Below are 26,978 nucleotides of genomic sequence, written 5' to 3'. Positions count from 1 at the left end.
CATTCCATAGATCTGTATGTACAAATGTATAAAAAAGATGATATCTTTTCTAGCAGACCAGCATGCTGTGTGGTCCTGTTATGAACTATTTGGAGGACAATTCCAGCTTACCAATGCACCCAAAATCGAGCGTTTTGGACCGGAATTGAAAAAGTTATGAGTATTTTCAGAAATCAAAAGTTTCTCTAAACACTAATGAGCCAAATTTCAGTGCTTGTTACAGGTTGTAATTGGATGATTGTGAAGGTTTATTGTTAGTACACTTATCAATATGCACTGTAAAAATACGGAAAAATATGCAGAGTGAAGCTCTCAACGCAGGGAACAAGATGCATATTTTTATTCATCTTTTGCTCTCCTCCTGGCCTCTCAATATTTTTGTGTATCAATAATTTAATTTTCTGCCCAGAAAATATTATCTTTCTTGTAGTGACAAGAGATATGGGTTCATTGTCAAATTACACTCTATCTGAAATACCTGTTAGAGCAACTTTCATTTTTGCATCATGATGTTTGGATGAATATTGAACAAGATATGATATGTTTGTGGCACTTGTACCACCCCGCAGCATCACTAAATCATGTGTGTGACGCTTGAAACTTAGAGATATGGGTTCAGTGTCAAATTACACTCTATCTGAAATACCTGTTAGAGCAACTTTCATTTTTGCATCATGATGTTTGGATAAATTTTGGCAGAGATACGCTGAAATACAAAAAATCACTAATGGTCTCAGGGCTTACCAACATACTGGACCAATTGTCTCATGCTGAACTCCAAATTCAATCACTTTTTGAACACACTCAACTATTTTACGGGTGTCTGTAGAATGTTATTTATAGTGTGAGCACTATAAAATAACTATGTAGTACAAACTATGTAGTACAAACAATAAATATGGTTTTGGCCTACGTGTACAATCTGAAATTATATTGGATCAATTAACCCCGTTTCTATATTATGTATTGGGGTTATGTCCAGATGAATTTGCCTCAATATTCATGGGAATACATATACGGATGAATCCTCTTTTTAGACAAAGTGATTAAATCTACGTGGAGAGGGGCAAAAATCATATACACCTGTCCAGACCTATGTCCAGATTAACCTGGGATCAGTTGATCCATCTAGACCTAGTATGATTATAACACGTGCACTACTAGGTCTGGGTGGCAAAATCTGTCAGATGTATTGGTACTACCGACGACAGTAGGTTATGACAATTCCAGATGTACCTGGAGTGGAGTCATCTCGGATCAGTTAGACCTAATATGATGATAACACGTGCACCATACTAGGTCTGGGTGGCAGGATTCGTCATATGTATTGGTAAGTTTCTGACAATTCCAGATGAATCTGGAATGTATTTTGTTATTTGCCCTACATAAAGATGTCGGATGGCTCTGGTAAATCCCATTTAGACCTAGTGTGATGATAACACGTGCATCACACTAGGTTAGCCAACTCTTCCAGATGTTTCTGGAGTTCCAGATGCGTCTGGGACTGACAATAGTCGATTGATGCCAGACTGGTGCCAGACCTATCTGGTTCAACTGTACACTAACATTACTTGTACGCTGCGCAGTCAGATCAATCTGAAGGGTGACGTAAGCCACATGTACATAGCGTACGTGTATATTTGGCCAGATGCATCCGGGCCATTGCCCAATCGGAGATAACATCACATCGCCTCATATAAGATCCCATCTGAATCTCTTATATTTGATTGTATCTTCCACCTTCCACATATTTTATATCAACTTATATTCATCATGAGGTCTACACGCTGTAAGGTGTTACATGTAGACTTATGGGTTAGACATATGGACTTAGAGAGGGCGCCGGATTACTTGTACTCACAAACGCCCTAGCTCCATGAAGATCCTTTCTGCACCGAATACCCTTCGGATGGAGCTAGTTGTCGGATTTCGGAATACATAGTTGGGTTTTTAGATTAACTTTGGAACCTTGTTCCCGTCAGAGCCAACCTTAGTGAAGATCCTTTCGAGGATCTTACACTTTTTTAATCTAAAAACATTCAATCAACTTATTTTATCACAATCAACCCAACGCGATTCCATTTCAATTCCTTATTTCCTTTTTTTATTTCGAATCTATCGACATCGTTTGATCGACACCTGTCGTGAGAACCACTACGACAACTGACAACCGACGCTTCATGGGATTCGACTTACCATCGAATTTCCTTAGTGACCCCGAAGAGATCATTAGACGCCAACGCCAAAGACCAGCCACAATTGAGAGCCCAGCCGCACCGACACCTCCTCGATATAATTATCGGCCAGAAGCCCCTACGGACATCCCCGAGAGTAACTATACTATTTTCGCTAGCACAACACCAGCACCAATCGCCACTTCGACACCAGCTACCAATCTACCAGACCCCTCGGACCCTTTGATCACCCCTGACAGTAGAATCGTACGACAATTTTTTAACTCCAAACTAGGAGACGAAACCCCGAGACCGCCTGGTAGTTTCATCTACACGCCACAACCGACCAACACCATGGATCTAGGAAGTGGTAGCAAGGGCAAAGCGCCGGAGGTGGAGGAAGACGCAGACAAGGACGCACTGATCGCTAGATTACAAGCCGAAGTAGCAACACTTCAAGCTGATCGGTCTCGTATCATGGCTTTGGAGGCATCAATGTCGAAATTATTGGCATCACACGACGCGACGGCTCAAGGTAGCGGGGGTTCGAACGTCACGGCAGGCAACACTCACCACCATTCTCATTTCAACAACGCGGAAACGCCGACTCCTCTGGCACCACGGAATCTCATGAGCGACGCACAAGTCACGCCACAAATGCAAGTACCACCAAATTCGGTGCACAACTCTGGCGGATCCGCAGCCTTGACACACATATCAGGTGGACAGACGGATTTACTCTCCGACGACATCGACGATCCACCCGCGGCGACTCCAATCGTTAATGTACCCGCTCATACGGCTCCCGTCCCTGCTCCCACAATCAACATACCCATTCATACAGGTTTCATCCCAGAAAGTCAACCAGGGACAGCCCGTCGAGTTTCATTCTTGGTGCAACCTTTGACAACGGCACCAACTGACAAAGCAGTCCGCGCAGGGGATATCAAACTTTCCGAAGCACCGAAATTCACCGGTCCTGCTGAAAGCCCTGCGGCCTTGTTCAACTGGCGACGGCTTGTTGAGCAGTTCTTCAAACTCAAGCGACTAGACGACGTGCAAGAACGACTTATGATCTTGGGAAGCATCGTTGTCGAGCCACGGGCTGGAAATTGGTTGAGAAGTATGGAAGCTGAGTTGAGTGAGATGTCATGGAGAGAAATTATGCATGCGATGGCGGTGGAGACATTACCTACGGGTTGGCTGTACGACACTGAGAGAGCAATTAGACAATTGAAGATGAAGGCTCAAGAAGATTTCAAGACTTATGCTAACCGCGCAAGGGACTTGTATAGCTTGATAGAGGTAGAGTCGTCAATCACGGTGAAAGGTTTAGCGGAGTATGTGGTATGGGGCGCACCTGACGTTTTTCAAAGATGGGTGACGGATCGTAAATTACTCAAGGTGGAACGCTTCAAATGGCTCGAATTCATTGCGGCAGCGTCGGACATCTGGTCTTTACTAGTTGCCAGCAACTTGGTTCCGAAGGTCACCGCGAACCAAGTTCCAGCGTTCAATCAAACCAGCAACGCACGCCCCTACAATCAGCCAAGGACTTCGACCTGGTCCAATGATCGACGAACGGTAGAGGAACGAGCAGATGCAGCATGGCATTATCACCAGTACCTACGACACCTCGGAATTTGCTCAGCGTGCCGAACTAAATGCGGCAATCCTCAATGCCAAGGCCCAATCAAGGGACCCTACATCACTCTACCGCCGTTGAGCGTTTTCGACCCTGGACCGCGCCCTGCACGTCGTACTATCAACACCAACGTCAACGCTACGACCTCAGCAAGACCAGCAGGAGCACCTACACAAAAACCCGCCGGACGACCAGCTGCACCATTACCAGTCAGAGCAATTGAACAAATTGAATCACCTTCTGCGGCACCTGATCTCTTTGATAAAGAGATTCAACGCTACGAAGAGGCGGATAGGATTTTAATTGCTCATATGGAAGAGGAGACCACAGGGTGCGTAGAAGAGCATTCTCGCACTAAGTCTATCATTCTCCGTCTGGTAGTTAATGGTGTTCCTCTGCGTGCTCTCATTGATTCCGCAGCCGAAGCCAACCTGATGTCGGAGGCAACAGCAAAACGGGCAAGGATACCTCGTAGGAAACTTGTGGCACCCATTGAGGTGAGCCTCGCAATTTCTACTGAGAGTAAACCTCACATCATCACCGAGTTTTGTTTCGCTAACGTTAGTTCGGACGATCCAAAGTTACGTTTCGGGTCAACATTCTTCAAAGTCGCACCATTGGGTAATTCATATGATATCATCCTAGGCACGCCCTTCCTTCAAAAATTTCATCTAGATATTTCTCTTCATAACCGTTCCGTCACGCATGTACCCACAAAGACTGTTCTACTAGAGGAAAGTGTTAAGAGTGAAATCAAAGATGCAATGACAAAATCAATGGTGGCTTGTGTTATCCAGAACCTCGAAAGAGTTGAAAGTACGCGAGACCTATCGAAACGCGAAGAGCAGGTGTTGAGAGAATTTGCGGATTTATTTCCTGAGGAGCTACCAGCGGTCGCCGATGATGAAGAAGATGACTTCATCCCGCCTGAAGGGCAAAACCCGTCTTCAAAAGTCAGACACAAGATTGTCCTGACGGACCCAAACGTGGTAATTAATGAGAAGCAGTACAATTATCCGCAGAAGTATTTACCTGCGTGGAACAAATTAATTGAACAACATCTGAAAGCAGGAAGAATACGAAAATCAACAAGCCAATACGCGTCACCTTCAATGATTATCCCAAAAAAGGATCCCAATGCACTACCAAGGTGGGTGTGTGACTATAGAACTTTGAACAAGTACACGGTCAAAGATAGAAGTCCACTACCAAACGTGGATGAGGCGGTCAGACTTGTGAGCAGCGGAAAGATTTACTCAATAATAGATCAGATTAATTCATTTTTTCAAACACAAATGCGCGAAGAAGACATACCGCTGACAGCAGTGAAGACCCCGTTTGGATTATTCGAATGGACAGTCATGGACATGGGTCTTACAAATGGACCAGCAACCCACCAAAGTCGTGTAGAAGAAGCCTTGGGCAATATCATTGGCACATATTGTGTTGTGTACATTGACGACGTAGTAGTTTTTTCAAATTCAGTAGAAGAGCACGAGTTACACGTTAGGGAGGTCTTACGACGGCTAAAAGCTGCAAACCTTTACTGTTCACCTGCAAAAAGCAAGCTTTTTCGGACAAAGATCAACTTCTTAGGACATGAAATTAGTGGTGAAGGGGTTTGCCCCGACAATGCTAAAGTCGAAAAGCTAGCAAAGTGGAAGACACCATCATCACAAAAACAACTGCTCAAATTTCTAGGCACGGTGCAGTTTTTGAAAAAATTCATCGACGGTTTATCACATTATGTTGGTACTCTTTCGCCTCTGACAAGCACAAAACGAAAAAATGACCCATTCCAATGGGGGCAAAAGGAAGACGAAGCATTTGAGAATATCAAGAGAATAATCACTACACTTCCAGTGCTCAAGAAGATGGACTATGAATCTGACGAGCCAATATGGTTGTTTACAGACGCCAGCGGTCACGGCCTAGGAGCGGCACTATTTCAAGGAAAGAAATGGGACACGTCATCGCCCATAGCATACGAAAGCAGGACAATGACACCAGCTGAACGTAACTACCCAGTCCACGAACAAGAATTGTTGGCTGTTATTAATGCACTACAAAAGTGGAAGCTGCTACTACTAGGAATGAAAATAAACGTCATGTCAGATCACCACTCCCTCACGCACCTTTTGTCTCAACGGAACATTAGTAGACGACAAGCTAGATGGTTAGAAACACTCTCTCAGTTTGACATTAACTTCAATTACATCAAAGGTGAAGAGAATTCTGTAGCAGACGCATTATCACGAAGAGATGAGGTAGCCGCACTGCAGATGGATTCAGCATTGGACGAGACAACGCTTGACATCATTAAGACTGGATACAAAACAGACTCTTTCTGCCAGCGAGTGATCAAAACGCTACCGCTGCGAGAAGGCACCGAATGGCGCGGAGACCTAATGTTCATTGACAATAGATTAGTCATCCCGGAAATGAGAGGTTTGCGTAAACAACTCATTCAACAAACGCACCTAGCACTGGGACATCTAGGAACACTCAAAACACTCGCGCAATTACGGGCCCAGTTTTTTTGGCCTGAAATGGCGAACGACGTCAAATCATTACTATCAACTTGTGACAGCTGCCAGAGATCGAAAGCCCGGACGACGCTACCATCAGGGAGACTGCAAGCCACGGACATACCACGACTGCCAATGGACGACATCTGCCTTGACTTCATCGGACCCTTTCCAAAGGTCAGAGGCTACGACATGATCCTGTCGTGCACTTGCCGACTTACCGGCTTTGTACGAGCTATACCAACACGCCAAACCGACACAGCCGAACAAACAGCTCAACGTCTATTTGCAGCCTGGTTAGCAATCTTCGGCGCTCCAAGAAGCATGATAGGCGACCGAGACAAAGCGTGGACATCGCGCTTTTGGCAGGAGCTCAACCGATTAATGCAGATTAAAGTCAACCTCACCACAGCTTATCATCCACAATCGGACGGCCGGAGTGAGAAGTCGAACAAGACAATCGTACAAATTCTACGACAAATGGTTGACAGTAAGCACGGACGTTGGTTCACTTCGTTACCAGCGGTCGAGTTTGCAATCAACAGCGCTCTGAATGTGGCTACAGGAGTCTCACCTTTCGAATTTGTCTTCGGTAGAAAACCTCGACTATTTCCAGTCTCGGGAAACTTACAGTCAACCGGATCAGACGTCTCGAAATGGATTGAAGAACGCCAAGCAGCTTGGGCACAGTACCGCGACAAGCTGTGGACCAGTCGAATCAGTCAAGCAGTTCACTACAACAGCCGGCATGGAAGTGGCGAAGTTCTGAATGTGGGAGATTGGGTACTCATAGACAGCAAAGATCGACAGCAGGTGGTAGGTGGGGATGGAAGACCAACATCAAAACTACGACCCCGCTATGATGGACCGTATGAAGTCAAGGAAATTCTGAATGACGGCCGCAACTTCCGACTGAAGCTTGACGACAACGACAAATCCCACGACGTCTTCCACATATCAAAGCTGAAAAGGTACCGATGGAGGGAGGAGGAGTGCGATACAATGGTGTCAAAGTAAGTTCCTCCCATAAGTATGCACCGCCGGGCAACTACGCCAAATCAAATTGTGTATAAAACATTACCTTGGCCACACATGTGAGCACCGAACCGGGCGTCTGGCTTGTTTCCTCTCCACGATAGATACGAAGCATATAAACGAAGAACAAATTACGAGATTAAGATCAAGACTTCAAGATTTTCATTATTTAATTACATCAAGACTTCAATATTTTAATTATTCAATTACTTCAAAGATATTCATCAAGGAGCAATATAGGTGGAAAAATATCAGGTCCTTTTTTTGTTTTCTGGGTGCTTTTCAATTTTTTCTTTTCCTTTTTCGAATTTTAATTTTCAGGTTGCGATACATTTTCAATTTTTTTTAGTTTTCTTTCTAATTGCACTAGGGACGAGTCATGGTCAATTTTTTGGGGCGAGTTATGCCATTTTTTTTTCTTTTTTTTCAGTTGATTTTTATTTATTTTTCAAAATTCTTTTTCTTAGGAGGGGAGGGATGTAAGGTGTTACATGTAGACTTATGGGTTAGACATATGGACTTAGAGAGGGCGCCGGATTACTTGTACTCACAAACGCCCTAGCTCCATGAAGATCCTTTCTGCACCGAATACCCTTCGGATGGAGCTAGTTGTCGGATTTCGGAATACATAGTTGGGTTTTTAGATTAACTTTGGAACCTTGTTCCCGTCAGAGCCAACCTTAGTGAAGATCCTTTCGAGGATCTTACACACGCTCTAGGGTTTCAGCTTCCACTGCGCAGCAAGACCCCACGGAAACCAATTCGCAATCACAGCCGGCCCCAAAACGTGCAAATGAATCCAAAGGAAACTCTTGAAACCAGAAGAAACGTAAAACGGGGCCAGACTCAAAGCAAAACAATCAACCTGAAACTCAGCCAGCTCAGTTACCCCCACCGTTACCCCAGCCGGATTCTCCAGCAGCACCTGGACCCGATTCCCCAGTTGGTGGGACTGTTGCAAATCGCGCTCCGCCCACCACGCCACCTGCCGAAGATGTCGAGATCTTTGACTCGACCATCACTCTTGAGAATCATTGCCAACATGGAAAAGCGTGGCCCATGACACGCCTTCAAGGAGTCGTTGATGCTCGAACCAAGACTGTATCTTGTATTCCGGTCAACATCCTTGCTGAGGCTAGACTTGCAAAGCTCCAATATCAGAAGACCAAGTTGTTCCTGGCTGCGATCGGGAAAATCAAACATAGTACACTCGAGGAAGAACTGTAAGTAACATCTAAGTCTCTGCTTTTCAAACTTGTCTTGTTTAGATGCTTACAATATTCATTCGATCATCAGTGGCGAAGGCAGTCCCACACGCCCTCGCGATAACTACCTCAGGTTTTTGGCTTATTCTAAAGCGGTGATCGCGCTCAAAAGTACGTAAATTTGGACCTATTGTGCCATTCATTACTTAACAAATGTTACTGTGTTGTTCATTTTAATAGTGCCTAAGAAAGGAGGTGGTGGTGACACATTGAAGATTAGGAACAAAGAAGCTGGTAGAATCTGGAGAACTTATGGTCCCGAAGAACGTCGTTTTTTTAATCGTACCCACTTCTTTGTGTTGGCTGGTATTCCCGATCTTGACAACCCGGCCAACGACGAATCAAACACCCCTACTTTTCCTTTACTTAGTCCGGAGGACGAGGAAAAGTATTGCCCAATTTATGAAGAGCTTGTCGCACACGAGAAAGTCTTGAGGAAGGAAGGAAGACTACCGGCGGACAAGGATCTCAATGGACGGTCTTTGCAGCGTGTTTGTCATCTCGCAAAAATTGTAAGTCCTTCACTTATTTTACACCTTGCTTCATCCATCTCATCATTGGCATCCAATCTTAATTACTTCGTTTTTTCCTAGATTGCCCGCGATGGCGAGCGCTTGAAGTTCAAATACATTTTCCTGGCTTCAAGCGCTCACACGCCAAGCAAAAACTCTGGTCCTGGATGGTCCAGAGAATACTCAGCAATACCTGCTGTCACCAATTGGGCTGATCGCGAAATCGGCCTCACTCCTGTATTTGCAACAGTGGCTCAGGGCTAGTCGATGATCAACGCGATTTCTAAGGCTAGCCAATCAAAAAAAAAGAAGATACCTACTGGAACCATTTCCAGTAAGGTGCAACCGAGTGATCTGCTGAAGACCCAACTGGCAAACCTTTTGAATGAAAGACTTGGTATGTCCAACTTTGACCTAAATATTTGTACTTTCAATTTTGCTGATATGCAATGTCTCCTTTATTTGTAGTTGACGTACTGGGATACAGCCCGACTAGAGGTAAACAATTTCCTCTCACCGGTGATCCAATTGAAGGTCTTATCAAGCGCAATATTCCGGTTAAAATTGTGCAAGCGCCTGGGTCCAAACTCAGTGAGGATGACTTGAGAGTTGGTCACAAGGCAATGACCAAGGTTCATCGACAGGAATGGCTTGATGACTTGAATAGTGAGCATTTTAGGTTAGAACCGTTGGCAGCATCCGAGAATTCAAAATCTATTGCATCCAAGAAATCGAAATCCATTCAATCAAAAACTAACAAAACCAAGGATGGAAAGCGTAAGAAGAAAATAAAGTCGGCTGAATTTGTTGACGGAGATGAGGAAGAAGACACCGAATATAGCGAAGATGAAGATCAAGAAGTTGATTTAGATGAGGATGATGATGATTTAGATGACGATTTAGATGATGATGATGATGATGGATCAATGGAGGGTGATGAGATTGAGATTGAGGATGATGACAACGACAAAGAATAGTTGATCAAAATTTGTTTTGTTTTCTAGTTTTTTTTAACTCTTTTTCAAATTTATCTGCCAGCCCTCTATCTCTTCTTCTATTTTTTGTTTCTACTTTCTCTTGTAGCCGCAGTGCCTGGCCTACCCGTTTTCAATTGGAATTGATTTCTGTTTAACAAACTTTGGCGCCAGATAGCCCTTCAGAAGTGAGAACGTCCAATGGTGATATACTAATGGGATTGTGATGTGAGCGATGTGGACGACATGAGTGGATGGATATTTCTTGGCCGGCGTAACCAGATGCATCTGGGTATGTCAATCAGAAAGTCCAGCTATCAGGTACATGTTCTCTGAATAGTCAGATTGATCTGAATCTGGGAGTGAGGGAATCTTGGTGTGCAAGTGTTGAATTTATCTGAGCCAGATGCATCTGGATATGTTGACTGGAAGATCTGGCTGATTCAGGCAACCAGATGCATCTGAGTATCCTAGTGCCGCATGACTAGAGCTGGACAAGGCAGATAGTCAGATTGATCTGAATCTGGGAGTGAGGGAATCTTGGTGTGCAAGTGTTGAATTTATCTGAGCCAGATGCATCTGGATATGTTGACTGGAAGATCTGGCTGATTCAGGCAACCAGATGCATCTGGGTATCCTAGTGCCGCATGACTAGAGCTGGACAAGGCAGACTGATCTGATTCTTGTCCGGTTAGCATAACCAGATGCATCTGGGTACGTCAATCAGAAGGTCTGGCTATCATGATTGAGAACATGTTGTACTGTGAAAAGTCAGATTGATCTGAATCTGGGGGGAGTGAATTTTGACGGGGAGGTTTCAGATTCTTCTGACTCAGATGCATCTGAGTGGGTACGTCCATATCATTGAGAGCATCATGTGCTCTGGACAGTCAGATTGATCTGATTGTGCACGCGGGGACAGTCTGAATCACAATGTGTAGCCATGTCAGATTCATCTGGACGCCTATAAATCCCTCTGAGTATGTGAAAAGGGCAAACCTCTGGAATTGTAGTAAAAAAGTCCATATGTACTCTAGAGTGCTCCTGAGACTGTCTGAGCAATGTTTACATACTTGTTTGGTGTGGTAGAGGACTTTGACTTGGTGTTTATAAAGGTTGAGCAGATGTCTCTGTGCATCTGGGATGCATCTGTCTGCAAACTTTCGGATACAAGCCGAAATGATTGCTCACTTTTTCTTCGGGTTGAGTCCATGCATTTATTGTGACACAGGTGCGTGGGCGACCGACTGCGCACCACCAAAAAGCTGCACTGATTTTTGGTCGCATATGTCACCCAAAAATCTCGTTCGGTAAACAAAAATGCAACAAAAGAGATACACGGATTTCTGCACATATGTGCAAAAATTGTGAGCATTCTTGAAAACGACTAAAAGTCGAACATTTATGGTGTTCAAATGTGCAAGAAATTTGCAAAACCGATGTGCAAGATCCGTGCAAGATCCGTGCAAGAAATCTTGCACGGATCTTGCTTAATTGATTTTTTCACAACCCCGTGCTGTATGTATTTACCCTTTCTCATCAAGGGCAAACTGAGTCCTCAAAGCGGGGAAGCCCAGGTTCACACATAACTTTCTTAAGTCTGCAAGTTTTGTGCAAGTTCTATGCAAGATGTTTAAAAGAACTTGCACAGAACTTTCTCGCAACTTGCAAATTTCTTGCGCATGTTTGAACACCATAATTTTCAAATGAATGCAACTGCGACCTCTTGCATCACTCTCTTCTGATCAACGTATTACTTGATTTTCTCGTACTTGTCCGTTTTTTATCGCTTATCACAACCAACATCATCTCATCCTCACCTCAACCTCAATCACTCTCGAACTTTCCAAATTCAAAACCTGTCAAACTCATCAACTATCTGCTTCTTGACCATCCAACCTAACTTTTTGTGATTCAACTTTTCATCTTAACTGTTTTCCATTTTTCATTGAAACTTATTGAATTCAAATTTCATCGCAATCATCACGTTCAAAAGTTTAAAATGTTCATAAAAGAACTGAAGTTTACAAGCGAGAGCTGGTACAATGATAAGTTGAGAGTGATGATTGGAGAGTGAGATTTCGTTGATCATTGAACTTGATGAAGCCAATGATCTTGTTTACCAACTCGTAACAGACATCATTGTAATCGATGGTCTTGAGAAGTTGATTGCATGTCACTTTCTATCTGGTTACCAAACGTCTCCAGCAATCAAACTCTTGTGTGATTTTACATATACATACACGGTGAGAATTTTTCTCACCGTGATGTAAAAGTTGCATTAGATTATTAATGCAACTTTTTTTACCGAAGTGGGTGTACAACACAAGCAATACAACAATGTATTGCAATCACAAAGTTAGACTTTGTATTTGGAGGGGGCCTCCCTCATAGGGCTTCAAAGTTTTGAAGCAGCAAAAAGGCGCGTACATAATGAAAAACTATGATTTCACTATAGCTCTGTATCAGTTGTATCTAAATTACAGTCAAACCGGAAAAGGTTGCCACATCGCAAGTTTTCAAAAGTCCTAGAAGAACGTGCGCCATGTCAACCGGGCCCGGGTCGAGCGGCCGGAAATCCGCTGTACACAACCGGGTTGCTTTACCGGAAAGAAGCTAGGCAAAGCTGGCTACAACAGCTGCAGCATGCCCTCGACCTCGACCTCAACCTTGCATGAATTTGTCTTGTCACCATGAATTCTGGTGCCAATCCAAACGAACCACACCCTCAGCTACAATTGGTCAATTTCGATGGGGTCAAACGCATCCCTCAAGTCGACTTTCTTCCCCTGGTTCAATCAAAGATTTCTTTCATCAAAAAAACTCGTATTCGTCTCATTTCAAATCGACCACATCTCCCGTTTTTAAAAACCCTTTCATTTCATCAAATACGTCTGAAAATCTCTACAATGTCATCTCAAGACGCTTCTTTCCTCGCCAACAACATCATGAAGCCATCTGGTATCGACTACAATGGACCCTTATTGGGGTATGGTTTTTTTTTGTCTCTTGGTGGATGAAAATTCTTTTTCTAATTCTTTGGTTGTTTTTTTCTAGCCCTCTTGTGCATCCTAGCGGTCATGGTGTCTCAGGCAACATGGTGTTCAGCTCCTTAGGCCACCAAACGGCGCCATTGGCGACTCCTGCGAGTTACAGCGAAGTGTTGAAGAGGTGAGATTGGTTTCTTTTTGATGTTTTGTTTGACTTTGACACTATGACTGATCTGTGCGGTGATTGTTGTAGGCCTTACGTTCACCCTGGGGCCAACCGATACGCCAGCAGTGTGACCATGGCAAACTTAGGCCATGTCACTCAAGCAGGTTGGACTCCGAAATCAGCGAGTCCTGTTGTTACCAGCGTCGCCCAGCCCAATACCATTCATCTCGACATGGATAGCGGTGATGAGCTGGACGAGCTTGACGATTTTGACTGGAATTACCCTGTCAAAAGCTCCTCTGTGTGGATTTTTGAAGCCACCATGCGTTCAGATCTTGCTACGCCAACACAATCCCGTCACAAAGAAAATACGATGCCAGTCGGTTCTCAGGCTTCCAACGACTCTGACGATCTTGTGATTCAATCAACCGACAAAGGCAAAGGTCAGTCTTGATCTTTTCACCCGTCTGACTTCTACCATCTAACTACCCACATGATGTATACAGGCCCGATGGTGGAAGTGAACGTCATGGGATCTTATAATGTCAAGCTTTCTCATTTGATGTACACTGAAAAAGGTGTCAATCCCCTCAAAACCTCCGTCCAAAAATTGAAAAACAGTGTCGGGAAATGGATGGCGTATAGGATTGAGCCAACCACGAAAATCATCGACATCAACAACAACGATTTTGTTGCCCTGAAACAAATCCTTCTCACCGTGGCTGATACCATTGACCAAGATGCTCCCCCTGGTGGGAACGGTGCAATCTTTAAATTAGCGGACGCTAGTGGCTCTGTAATCATCAGCGCTTATATCAATCAACACGACGTCTTCAGTCGGAGCAAGGGTCGGAAACTCGTCTCCAATCAGGATGCCCAAGACTTCTTTGCGGGAATGCAGCTTGCGCCATTGAAGGAGGCCGGAATCACGATTTCTATGGCCGATCCAGCCAAATCAGCAAAAATGGCCGACACTGTAAGTACCTGTTCTGCTGGGGTTCATATTTTCTTTATCACTGAATTTTTACCTCTTTTGCAGAAGATTGCGATGGCACAAACCAGGCTCAAAGCTATGAGTGCCATGAACAACGTTCCGCTCACTTCGTCTCAACTCACCAATGCAATTCCTCTCGACCCTATCCAAGTCAACCTTGAAGCCATCATTAAAGAATATGGTAGCCTCGACAACCACAGTCGCGAGGGATGGCGTGTGTATAAACCGAATGAAGCTTCCAAATTTATGCAGATGAACTATGAGCACTTGCACAAATGGGCTCAAGAGATGGTGAGATCCTATCTATATCTCCTTAACCTTGATACAATTGCTGATGGTGTATCTCTTCAGGCCGAGTCAAAAGCGGGTGTGGATTTAGAAAACCCCCCAATGTATCTCAAAGGATTCGAGTGGACGGACGTCAAAAGACCACTGTCAACAGCGGCTCCGCCACCCTCTGCCAAAAGGCTCAAAGGCCCCGACTTTGACGTTTTCCATCTCGATAAACCCGGCGGATACTCCGAATGCCAGGGGTATCATATACGAGTTAATCGTGAGGAACTCGAGGAACTCAAGAAATACTGCACTCTGGAAGAGTTCTTAGATTACGCTGGGGTAGCCCCTTACTTTGTTGCCGAACTGGCCGAGTTGTTAGGCGATCACCACATCGAGAATTTCAATCAATTCTTATTCCCTGATTTGATGGACATCCGCGACCTATTGAAGTTAGGAATCACTTGGGGGATGGCTATGAAGCTATTTGCGCAAAGTCGTATGTTCTACCAACATCTCAAGAAGGAATTCGCCCCCTTCGCCACCGCGACCCCTTGCAAAGTTTCTAACAACTCAAAGACTCGCCGTTTCGCCGAAACCAGCCAATCCACTCCTACTGCACCTCAAGCTGGTCCCAGTCGCATCCCTTACTCTGCTCCTCGCGCTGGACCTAGTCGTTCAGGCGGCTGTTAATCAAGTAACCCCAGCCATCAAAAACCCCGTCTCCCAAAGGGCAATTGCCCATTTTCTTTGTTTTTCCTCTAAAAAACTCTTGTGTGCGAAATCGATGTTTTTTTTTTTCTATAAATATGTGTGCGACCTCCTGAGAGCCTTTGTTTATGTCTAATTTGTCTGCAGTCTGATAGGCCATATGCGCCTTGGGAATTCAATGGCTTTTGATTTCCCCAACTGTGCCTCCCAAACGATTGAATACACAAGTGTATTCAATCATTAGATTGAACATCCTTTGACATCAAAAGGATGTTCAATCTCGATACCGGTCAATCACACCGCCCCTGAAATGCAGAAAGATGTTAGGTTTTTTTTTGCCGATTTGATGAGGGACACCCGATGCAATTGCATAAGAATCGCAAGTTCATTCTAAGTTGATAAGGCCCAGAGCAAAGTTTTGCTGGTGGTTTTTTTTTCTAACTGGTTGACTCAATCATGGGGCACGTGGGACTGTTAGTTGAGGAACTAAGCCATATCTTTCATACGCAAAAAAAGAACCGATCACACCCCGGACAAGACGCGAAACAACGGATTAAGCAAGGAACAACAACGGGTAAAGATTCTCATATTTGGGTAAACAAACGTAAGAGAAAGAACAATGACTTTCAAGAGAAAAAAAACCAGTCTTTTTTAGAAGCAAAATCTTGCGAGAGAAGAACATAGCCTATGGTGCTGCGACTCATATGTAGGACGACTGATTCAGTCATCAAACCTGGCGTTTTACTGGTCCCAATAGTAGTCCGTGGTATAACCACTGTTGACGATTAATGGTTGCATTAGCCTTCATGTCATCACCCTACCCGCCAAACGGAGTAGATAAGTAGCTTTATTGTTTATTAAATGCCAGACTTTTTCCCTCTGAAGTCTCTTTTTCATAGCGGCAAAAGCCTTCTCGATTGGGTTGAGATCGGGAGAATAGGCTGGTAGATAAACGAGAAGTATGCCTTTCTCACGACATATATCTTCTATATCACCACCATGATGAATCTTGGCATTATCAAGTACCAGGACCGAGTTTGCAGCTGGGTACGCATTCATAACAGGTAGCTATCAATGAAATACAAAATTAAACAAGCATGAGTAACAATTATAAGAAGTTAAAGGCCAAAAAGACCCACCAAATGTCGCTTGAGAAACATCTCAACGTGGATCCGTTCCACTGACCCCTTGACCACAACCCCCGCTATCATCCCTTGTTCCCCAACTGCAGGCAAGATTGTCCAATGATCACTATCGCCGTAGCGCTTGGTTCGAACCGTTCTGGTACCTCTGGGGGCCCATGAGCGCGGATGTAACACGTCTCGCCCAACCACACCAGACTCATCTGGAAAGAAACCAAGGAGGCCTGATAAGCGTTCGAACACAAGCATTATCCGTGACTGAAGGAAACCCTTACCTATGAAAACGAAACATTCGGGTGGTATTCCAGCGACAGTCCTGATGAAAGTTGCACGGTCCCGAATTGATTGCTTGTGATGAACACCCCTGGTGACCAGCAAAGAGAGGCCAAGACGCTCGTGCAGCTCGTCGCCAATGGTTGTTTTGGAAACCCTGACGCCTGTAACTAGTTCCAACTGAGCCTGAACCTCATCGAGATACATATCGGGGTTCTTAAGGACAATGTCTCGTAATATATTGAGTTGATTGTCAGATGAGAGATGTGGTCGGCCACGGATCTTGTAGTCAGCTGGATCTCGAACAACATTATTGGTGTTCTCGTATAATTCCTTCCAGCGGGCAAGAGACCGGGGTGAGATGCTGTGATCAAGGGTTTGATTGATGTCGGCTAAGGAACGGTTTTCAAGTGACATTTTGGTGGCGGCGAGTTTGAGGTCGGCGGAGTATTTGCGAAATCCCATCAAACGAAAAAGGAAAACAGGAGGAATACACGGTTTTTCGAAAATAGAAATTTTTGATGGGAAGAGGGGGAAAAGGTTGACTGGAGGGAAGCGTTGGACCCCATGCAACCTGATGATTCTTGCTTTAGCGCCAGACATCAACATGACATGAGAAATTTATGCATGCGAAGGTCGAGGTCGACGTAGGTGACAGATCAAGGCTAGTCGAGTTGCCGGCCGCTCAACCTGGTCCTGACTATTAGCATCTGTTGACGTTGTGGTGAGCAAGATCTCTACTTAAGCAAAAAATTTAAAAATTATGTGAAAATTCGAGTTTTTGGTCAAAGGCACTATTATTATTGAAGTTATTAGTAATCAAGGCTATCATAGTTGATTTATAATCTTCATTTCATTATCTTTCAAATCATATATTTACATAAGCAATTGATAAGAACATTTAAGAGTGAAGAAAAATTCGAAAATATGGGTATGAAAGTTTGGAGAATGGTTTTAGCTTATTATTAGAAGAGATATTTGTTCAGGAAGGTTTTATTGTGAAAGAGAAGGATCACATTAGTCATCAGCAACTTTCATCATGAGGATTGATAAGGGAGGTGTGAAGTTATTCAAGAAAAGGGAAATTTCGAAGAAGGGTACTATGGTATTAATTCCTGTGTAGTGATGTCATTGATGGATTGATTGCGCCAAGAGTTTTTCAGAAGGATTTTAATGCTGTGTGATTGATTGGAGTGCTGTGGAATGATCTTTTGATAGAAGGAAAATCATTATTAGACGTGAAAATAGTCAAAATTCATCAAAAATGGGAGTTTTCAGTTAATTACATATGGTAAAACTTGTCAGAATTAGGTGTGTGATAATTCATTCGACGCAGAATCATTGGTTTCATAATGTACAACCTTTAAATCATTAGTAGCGGAGGAGTAGTGAAAAAGGTATAAGGCAACAAAGAAACTGGAGTGAATTTCGAATTTGGAGGTTACATGTGACATTTACATGACAAAACTTTATTTTTGCAATCTTTACAACTCAATAACTTATTCATCACACATCAGAAATAGGTGATATAGGGGTGATAAATGATCAGAATCACGAGGGCTATCAAATGAGCTATAGTAATCCAAAATTGAACAACATTACAAGAAATTCGTAATTCCAAAAATGGATTTCAGCTATGAATATTAGGAAAAAATCACCTGTATTCATCATAAGAAGATCTGTTCATCATTTATTTACATCAATTGATCAAATTCACGCCTTGAATCATTACAAACAATAATCTTTATGACATCATATGATTACATTGGAGGATACTCTGTTGATTTTGACGGTTTTTGAGGGTTTTTGGAGGTTGTTGACCATTGTTGAAGGTTGTTGGAGGGTTATATACTATTGTTAAGGATTTTACGGGCCTTTGTTCCCCTTTTTACTCATCTTATACTTTTGTTAGAGTGTTTTTAATCATTATTAAATTACTTTACCAGTACTAAGTTCACTAAATTGCCCCTTTACATCAAAGGAGAGATTTCTTTACGTGTGATAAGACTACAAGTCTTCATTGGAATAACAATCAAAGTGATTGTTGCTTTGCTAGTAATTAAAATTGTGTTTCATTGTGTTCAAATTGGAATAACACTACAATAGTGTTGAGATTTCTTTATAATTAAAAATCACGGGAATAATACTTGAATTAAGTATTGAGACAACTTTCTCTGGTGCCTTATCCCAAAGAATTCAGCAAAACCCCGTGTTGATTCTTTCAAAGAGGCAGTCTTAGGCAACTTCTACTAGATACTTTATTAGTAGATTATCCCTCTTTAAGCTCTGTAAAGCTCTTGTTGAGCTTTAAGTTCTACATATTGGTGGTCCATATGGGGTTTTTACTTTCAACGGCTACATCTGTCATTTAATATTTAATAATTTCCTTAATTATTATCTATAACATCAACAAATGTATTATTAAAATTAACTACTACATTAATAATAAAAATCAAGAATCAATTTCGAAGAAAAATTATTATCATCAAGAGTCAAGAATTAATTAATTCATTTAACTTAAACAATTATAATATTTAATTCATCAAGAACCTCAAGCTTTCTTTATCAAATTTAATTGAATTAACACGCAAAAAATTTATATTTAATTCAAGAAGAATATTCAATATTAAGATTATTTCGAGTTTTTCTTTAAATCAAATTATTTTCAATAAAATTATCAGAAGAAAGAATGTCTTCAGTAATTCAAATTCATGATCAAAATGTGGCGGATGATGGAGATGAAGAATTGGAATTACCACCTACTTCTCATTATAAGAGAACACCACGAGTTTCAGGTAGCAGGATTTATGTTCAGGAGAATCCTGTCAATTATAATGTATTACCACCACCACCACCACCTGCTTCTGGATCAACTCTTCGTGGGAAACAACGTGAAGCAACTGCTTCTGAAGATCCTATTCCACCTACAGCTTTCACGGGATTTAGAGAACAAGAAGCCTTGGTACCCTCTGACCACGAGGAAGAAATGGATTGGCAACAACAATTCTTTAGCCAACAACAATATTATTTGCAAAGAGAGAAGGAAATGGCGGATATGATTAATTCAATGAGAAGAATTAAGGAAGAAAATGAACAGAAGAAAAAGGATAAGGAGGTTATTAAAGTAGTTAAGAAAGAGAAAGGAAAGAATGTTGTAAAGAAGATTGTTAAGGAGGAGGATAGTGATGGTGATTCAAGCGTGTCTAGTAGCTCAAGTGATGAGGATAGTTCAGTTTCAGAGAATAGTAGTGAGGAAGAAAGAAATGAAGAGATTAGAAGTCATGTGAAACCACGTAAAATTGATAATTCTGACACTAGTGTAAGATTTGAAGTTGGTGGTAATGTAAAGAAGTTTATTATTAATTATCATAGTCAGGCTGAAGCAAATGGCGCCTCAGAGTTGGATATGGTAAGGCAGATTACCAGTTTTGTGGTTGGAGAAGAGCTTAAGGAAGAAATACGTGATATGGAAGGATGGGGAACTGGAGAATGGAGTTGGAAGAAGGTGAAGGAGCAATTGATTGCAAGGTATCAGACTACCACGGAGCAGCCAAGATACTCAATTGATCATTTAAGAACTTTGTCTGAAAGAACTATGAGAGGAGGTGGAGTTACGTGTAAAAGTGAATATCAGACTTTTAGAATTAATTTTGATAAGATTCATCAATATTTAGCTAGACATGATTACGTGGATACAAATGATGAAGAGGTGGCAAGTTATTTTTATGAAGCTTTTTCTGATGAACTTCAAAAGAAATTCAAGAAGAGGATGATTAAAAAGAAGATGATGAAGAAGGTGTCAAGTGGTAGGTATAAGCTGCCTAATTTAGAGAAATTAAAGAAAGTGGTGGATCATTATATTGAAGAGGAGGCGCTTTTGGTCTTTGAGGATTTTGGAGAAGAAAGATATACAATTAAGAATGAGATTGCTGGAGTTAAAAGTGAGGTTATTCAGAAGGATACAAGTAGTAAAGTGGCTAAGATTGGCGGAATGCAAGCTAAGGCAACTCAGCAAATGGAGGTTTTATGTTCAGACTTAAAGAATTTGCAAATTAATCATGTGCAGAATTCTTTACAAATCCCTGCGCCTAATTCTTATAATTTTCAACTTCCTATTTCTAATGCTTTGCAAAATCAAATTCATCAGCAAGTTGGACCTCAACAAAGACCTGCTAATAATCAATATGCGCCTAATAATAACAGGAATCAAAATTATAATAATAATCAACATTATAATAATCAACAACCAAATTCTTTTCAACCTGGAAGAGCGCCTAATCAACAAAACTTTAGTAGGTTTAATAACAATGTTAATAAGCCTTATAATCCTAATAATCCTAATACTAATAATCAATTACCAGCTGTTAATAATAATAATAATTTTAATAATCAGCCTATAACTTTGTTTTGTGCGTATTGTAGCACTGAAGGGCATACAGTTGGTAGATGTAGATGGGTTATTCAAGATAAGCAGGCTGGATTACTTCAGGATAGAATGGATGGATTTTTCTTACCTAGAAGTGACGCAAGATTGACTAAGAAGGGTGAAGATGGAATTAGACAACAGGTAATTAAGTATTCTGAAGAGCAAGCAAATGCTGTTGCACGTGGTAATATTCAACAACAACAACAAAATCCTGTTCCACCACCAGCTACTAATACAGTTGTGGTACCACCACCAGTTATTCCTACGAGTGTTATAACTAAAAATGATGGAAAGGACAGAGTACATGAATTAAAAGCTAGTTGTGGAATTTTAGAAGAATGGTGCGTGCCTGAGGTTAATAAGAAGCAAGTAGAAGTTAAGGCAGGAGCTGGAACAAAATTATATGGAGTAGAAATGAAGACTAGAAGTGGAAAAGACGTGGAAGAAGGCTCAGGATTTAAATTAAAAAAGAAGAAAAAGGTAGCAATTAATGACGTGGTAGAAGAGATTGATGCTATGGATGTTGATGAAGAAGATGTTGGAGATCAAAGGCGTGGAATTCTTGAAGATACTTTGAGAAGAATTAATAAGGATAATGGAAGTGAAAAGAGTGAGGAAGGAAGTCAGCAAACAAAGAAGCCTTCTTATATTATTCCAAATGACGGGGATTTTGTCAGAAGCAGATCAGAAAGAGGTTTACCAGCCTTTGCTGATAAAACAAAAGTAGTATCAGAGGTTGTGGAGAAGATAATGAAAGGTGCTATAGAGCTTCAAATTAAGGAATTATGTGCTATTTCACCCGTGATATCTGATGAAGTTAAGAAATGGGTATCAAAAAGAAGATTAAATCTTAATCAAAATACTATGGCGTCAGTTGTTCAAAGTACTGCTGTTTCTGACTTTGAATATGAATCAGATTCAGATTCTTCCTTGGAAGTTAATGTTCCTCAAGCTACTCTTTATTCTACACCTCTAGGATTCGTGGAAATCACTATTGGAAAGAAGAAAATCAAAGCTCTTATTGATTCTGGATCTCAAATTAATATAATTCCTTTAAAAATTATGCAATTACTTCCTGTTCAGACTTTGGTAAATTTAAAAAGTGGCGTGAAGGGGATAAGTGGACATAGGACTCCTCTTTGTGGAATTGCTGAGAATGTTAAAGTTAGTATTGGTACAAATATTAGTGGGTTGGTTCATTTCTTTGTTGCAGAAGATGAAGACACGCCAATTCTTTTGGGAAGACCTTTTCTCTTTGATTTTGAAGCTCAACTTAATTTTGAGGAAGATGTAGGAGAAAGAATGACTGTAAAAGATAATAGAGGTGTGTGGATGAAAATTAGATTGTGTGAACCTGATAGAGGTACGTGGGAAAGGAAATTAAATGTGTCAATTGAAGAGAGGCAAGGCTTTATGGTTGAGGAATTTAAACAAGAAGAATTATTTGAGGAATTACGTGAGGAATTAAATGAAGATGAAGTATATGGATTCAAGTTTGAAGATGAAGTTAAATTAGATGAAGGATTGGTAAATGAATTGAATTTAATTATGAATATGGAAGATGAGGATATGTTGAGTAGAGATTATGAAGGAAGAAATTATAGGAGTTTTAGTACTAAATATAAGTCAGTTGATAAGAAGGTTAAACCTGTGAATGCGCCTATGCCACAGTATTTAAATTATCCACTTCAAAGGCCTCCATTATCTAGAGACCCTTATGTTACTCCTTTAATTCAAAACCCTCCTGAATTTATTGAAACTGAAAGAACCACGGTGGAAAGATTGAAGCAGTGTAATTTTGGACCTGAAGGTTGGCTTTCTGAAGAAGAATGGAAGTTGTTTTTGTTTATTATGGTGTTAAGAGAGGCAGCAATAGCGTATTGTGAGGAGGAAAGAGGTTTATTGAAGCATAGTTATGGTTTGCCTTATGCAATTCCAGCTGTGGAACACGTGCCTTGGCAAATAAGACCTATACCTATACCAACTGCAATTAGAAATGATTATATTGAATTGGTAAGACAAAGAATTAGGACAGGTCTTTATGAACAATCTTCCTCAAGTTATTCTAGTCCAGTGTTTTGCGTGCTTAAAGGTGATGGAAAGTTGAGGATAGTTCATGATCTTCAAGTATTAAATTAAGGTACTATTAAAGACTCTGGAGTACCACCTTCACCTGAGGAATTCGTGGAATCTTTCTCTGGAAGAGCTTGCTATGGACTTGGTGATATCATGGGAGGTTATGATGAGAGGGAATTAGCTGAATTTTCAAGGCCTTTAACAACATTTGAGACTCCTTTAGGAAGATTACAATTGACAAGATTACCTCAAGGAGCAACAAACTCTGTGGCAGTATATCAGGCGCAGATGATGTGGATTTTACAAGAAGAACTTCCTCAACACGTGGGAATTTTTATTGATGATGGTGGTATTAAAGGACCTGAAAGTGATTACAACAATGAAGTATTGAAGGAGAATAATGGAATTAGAAAGTTTATTTGGGAATATGCCGTGGTTTTAGAAAGAGTATTATTTAGAATTGAGGAAGCAGGTTTGACAGTTAGTGGGAAGAAGTTTGCCGTGTGTGTACCTGCCTTAGAAATAGTTGGACATATAGTAAGTAAGAATGGCAGGAGTATATCAATTAAAAAGAAGAATAAGATTCAGACTTGGCCAACTCCAACTAATAAAACTGAAGTATTAAGCTTTTTGGGTACGTGTATTTATGTAAGAATGTTCATTCCTAACTTTGGACATTTGGCAGCACCTTTAAGAAGATTGACACGGATGAAAGTGGATTGGGAATGGACTCAAGATTGTGAAGATGCTTTTAATAAATTTAAGAAAATTATAGGAGAAGATATAGTGTTGGGAGCTTTAAATTATAGTGAAGGTGCGCCTAAAATTATATTGGCTGTTGACTCAAGTTACATTGCTGCTGGTGGAGTATTGATGCAAGGAGATGAACATGGCGTGGTAAGACCAGTATTTTATGAATCTGAAGTCTTCTCTGAGGTGGAATCAAGATACTCTCAACCTAAATTAGAATTATGTGGCGTGGCTAAAATGATGAGAAAGTTTAAAACTAAATTATGGGGACAGCATTTTGAATTGCAAGTGGATGCTAAGGCTTTAATTCAAATGATAAACAGGCCAAGTTTACCTAATGCTGCTATGACAAGATGGGTTGCTTATATTCAATTATTTTCATTTGATTTGGTTCATAAACACGGGAAGGGGTTTGGAATGCCTGATGGTTTATCAAGAAGAGTTTTAGGAAGTGAATCAGAAGAAGCTGAAAGTTTTGATGAAGAATTAAAAGAAGTTAAAGTACAGCTATTCACGAAATTCGTGTCCTGTTCGCACTTTTTTCTGTCTTTTTCCCCCGCAAATACAGCTGACGCGCAGCGCAGCAAACCTGTATCACCCCGTGGAATTGGTCAACCCCGAACCCCGCGGGCCACATCCTCCCTCCAATTCCGTATTCGCCACATTGAAAATTTTCACAACCAATCCGCACATTGGTGATTCTGATCGATCCTTACCAACTTATCTACTTCACTCTCCTTCAATTCACATACGAATCACAAACTGGAAATCAATTTAGTAAGTCAATATAAACTTCCTTGAAAAGCTATCATCCTCGTTTCGAATTCTGATTCTTATGTGTTTGTAATTTTTTTTCTTTGAGGTTATGGAAAAATCTTGTCACTGGTTCATGTCACTTAAAGCACGTCCATTCGGAACCAAAAAATAAGTATTGATCCAATCTAATCAAACCGAAATCTATCTGATCGATCAACTCATCAAAATGATGATGGCGGTGCTATAGTTCACTCTGGAATCGATGAAAGATCAACCAAACTTGAATATCTGGATATCTAAATGTTTTGAGGTGATGAGTGATTGGTTTCTTGAATGGATTATTTACATGTAGACAATGTAGCCTTCTAAAAGACTTTTCATAATTGATTTGTGTGTTATTGAGTTATTGAAAAAAATGTTATCAATATTATGCTGTATCTTTTTCTCATCAATTCACACCTTCATTCTCATTTTCCTTTTACTGATTAGAATATTTCATAATTCTTTGGTATGATTAACAACCTGGTCAAATCATGACTTAGTTGGATTTGCAAACCATGACTTGAGGGGAGATATATGAAAGAGATATGGATGATATACATCTTAAACACCAAAAAATCGATTTCTTTTGACAACTTGTATCAGTTGCTGGCTTTGGTGCCTGCACCATGAAGTCCAGTCTAAACCTCCAAGGATTTCTCAGATGAACAGCCTCCGTTCATCTCATAAAACAAGAGGTGGTGTTCCTGAGTGTTGAGGGTTTCTTGAGGATCGGTGCCTCATAAAATTCCAACTGCAAACGGACGACAAAGCTTGATATACCCTTCGTTTCAAAGTGTTATTCAAAGCACACGCATTGATGTGTTAATAAGGTTTTTAATTTGGCGTCGTGGTTTGGTTAATGTGTTCTGGTGCAAGGAATACTTTGTTCTTGTAAGATCATGTTATCTGGACCCAAGAACCTGCTGGGGAGCACACACTGCGAGTAGAAAGAGCTCTCGACCCAGATATCTGGAACCCTTGAAAGCTTTAAATTTATGAGCAAAGCTAGCATTGCTGACGTCTGATTTAGTCGGGCATTTGGCTTGCGGAAGACTCTTTACAGATCTGGTGGCGCGAGTGACTTTGTATTCATCAAATTTGACGACGGGATGATTGGCCTTTTTTAAAACAAGTACAAGATTGGATGAATTGCATAGCACATCAACTGAACAAGTAAAATGTTTGGCTCCAGATGGATGTGCTTGTAAACGAAGTAAACCAGTGACTATGACTTCCAAGGAGAAGGAGAAAGGTTTACAGAAACATAAGAATCAGAATTTGAAACGATGTTAATAGCTTTTCAAGGAAGTTTATAATCACTTACCGATGGATATATCTCGATTTGCATTTCTTTCCATGGTGGTGATTTATCTTTAATGAACTCCTTACCTTCACATTTGATTTAAGTCCTATAGATCTTGCTTTAGCTTTTGACATCCATCCATACTATATATAAAAAAGGAGTCTCAAGGTCAGTTAGTTATTCAAATCAATCATTTTGAAGAATTGAGAGACATGTAAACTTACGGATCTGTATGTGAATTGAGGTTGATAAGTTGATAAGTCAAAAGTGAAAGTGAAACTGAAGAGCGATCAATCGTGATCACTCGGCGTGCGGATTGGATGTGAAAATTGCCGACGTGGCGAGCACCAAACCAGGGGGAGGATGTGTCTTAAGAGATCCCGGGGTTCGGGGTTGACCAATTCCACGGGGTGATACAGGTTTGCTGCGCTGCGCGGCAGCTGTATTTGCGGGGGGAAAAAGAAAGAAAAAAATGCGAACAGGACACGAATTTCGTGAATAGCTGTATATGAAAGTTTTTCTTTAGAGGATATGGAAATAAGATCAGAAGAAGAGGAGAAAATTGAAGATGATATGTGGGATCAAGAGGGTATTTGGTGTAATTTACAAGAATATTTATTAAAGATGAAAAGGCCTGAAGGTTGTATGGATGCTGAGTTTCAAAGTATTAAGAGTAAGGCGCCTTTATTTTATGTTGAAAGAGATAGGTTAAAGAAAAGAGGTGTACCTCAAGGAAGGTTGGTAATTTCAAAATTAATTGGTCAGAATTTTATATTAAAGAAATTACATGAAGAACTTGGTCATAGAGGAGTTGAAGAGACCTACAAGAGGTGTTTAGTTAGGTTTTGGTGGCCTGAAATGAAAGAGTCAGTTAGAAGATGGGTAATGACGTGTGAGATTTGTCAAAAGAAAGGTGGAAAGAAGCAAAAAGAGGTTGGAAGAG

The 26,978-nt window shown here is 41.2% G+C and overlaps 1 protein-coding gene across 1 annotated transcript; it reads left to right on the top strand.

Annotated features, from left to right (window-relative positions):
- Nucleotides 1-13,042: 13,042 nt before the first annotated feature.
- Nucleotides 13,043-15,249, top strand: MELLADRAFT_69174 (uncharacterized protein; the record flags this gene model as incomplete). Its single annotated transcript, XM_007418029.1, has 5 exons — nucleotides 13,043-13,122; nucleotides 13,191-13,304; nucleotides 13,377-13,732; nucleotides 13,796-14,265; nucleotides 14,329-15,249. 5 exons carry the CDS (start codon nucleotides 13,043-13,045, stop codon nucleotides 15,247-15,249), a joined length of 1,941 nt encoding a protein of 646 aa, XP_007418091.1.
- Nucleotides 15,250-26,978: the final 11,729 nt, after the last annotated feature.

The sequence above is a fragment of the Melampsora larici-populina genome (assembly GCF_000204055.1).
Source record: "Melampsora larici-populina 98AG31 unplaced genomic scaffold MELLAscaffold_83, whole genome shotgun sequence".
Classification (NCBI taxonomy): domain Eukaryota; kingdom Fungi; phylum Basidiomycota; class Pucciniomycetes; order Pucciniales; family Melampsoraceae; genus Melampsora; species Melampsora laricis-populina.
Note: the sequence above shows the minus strand (reverse complement) of the source record. Positions and strands in the feature narration are given on the sequence as shown.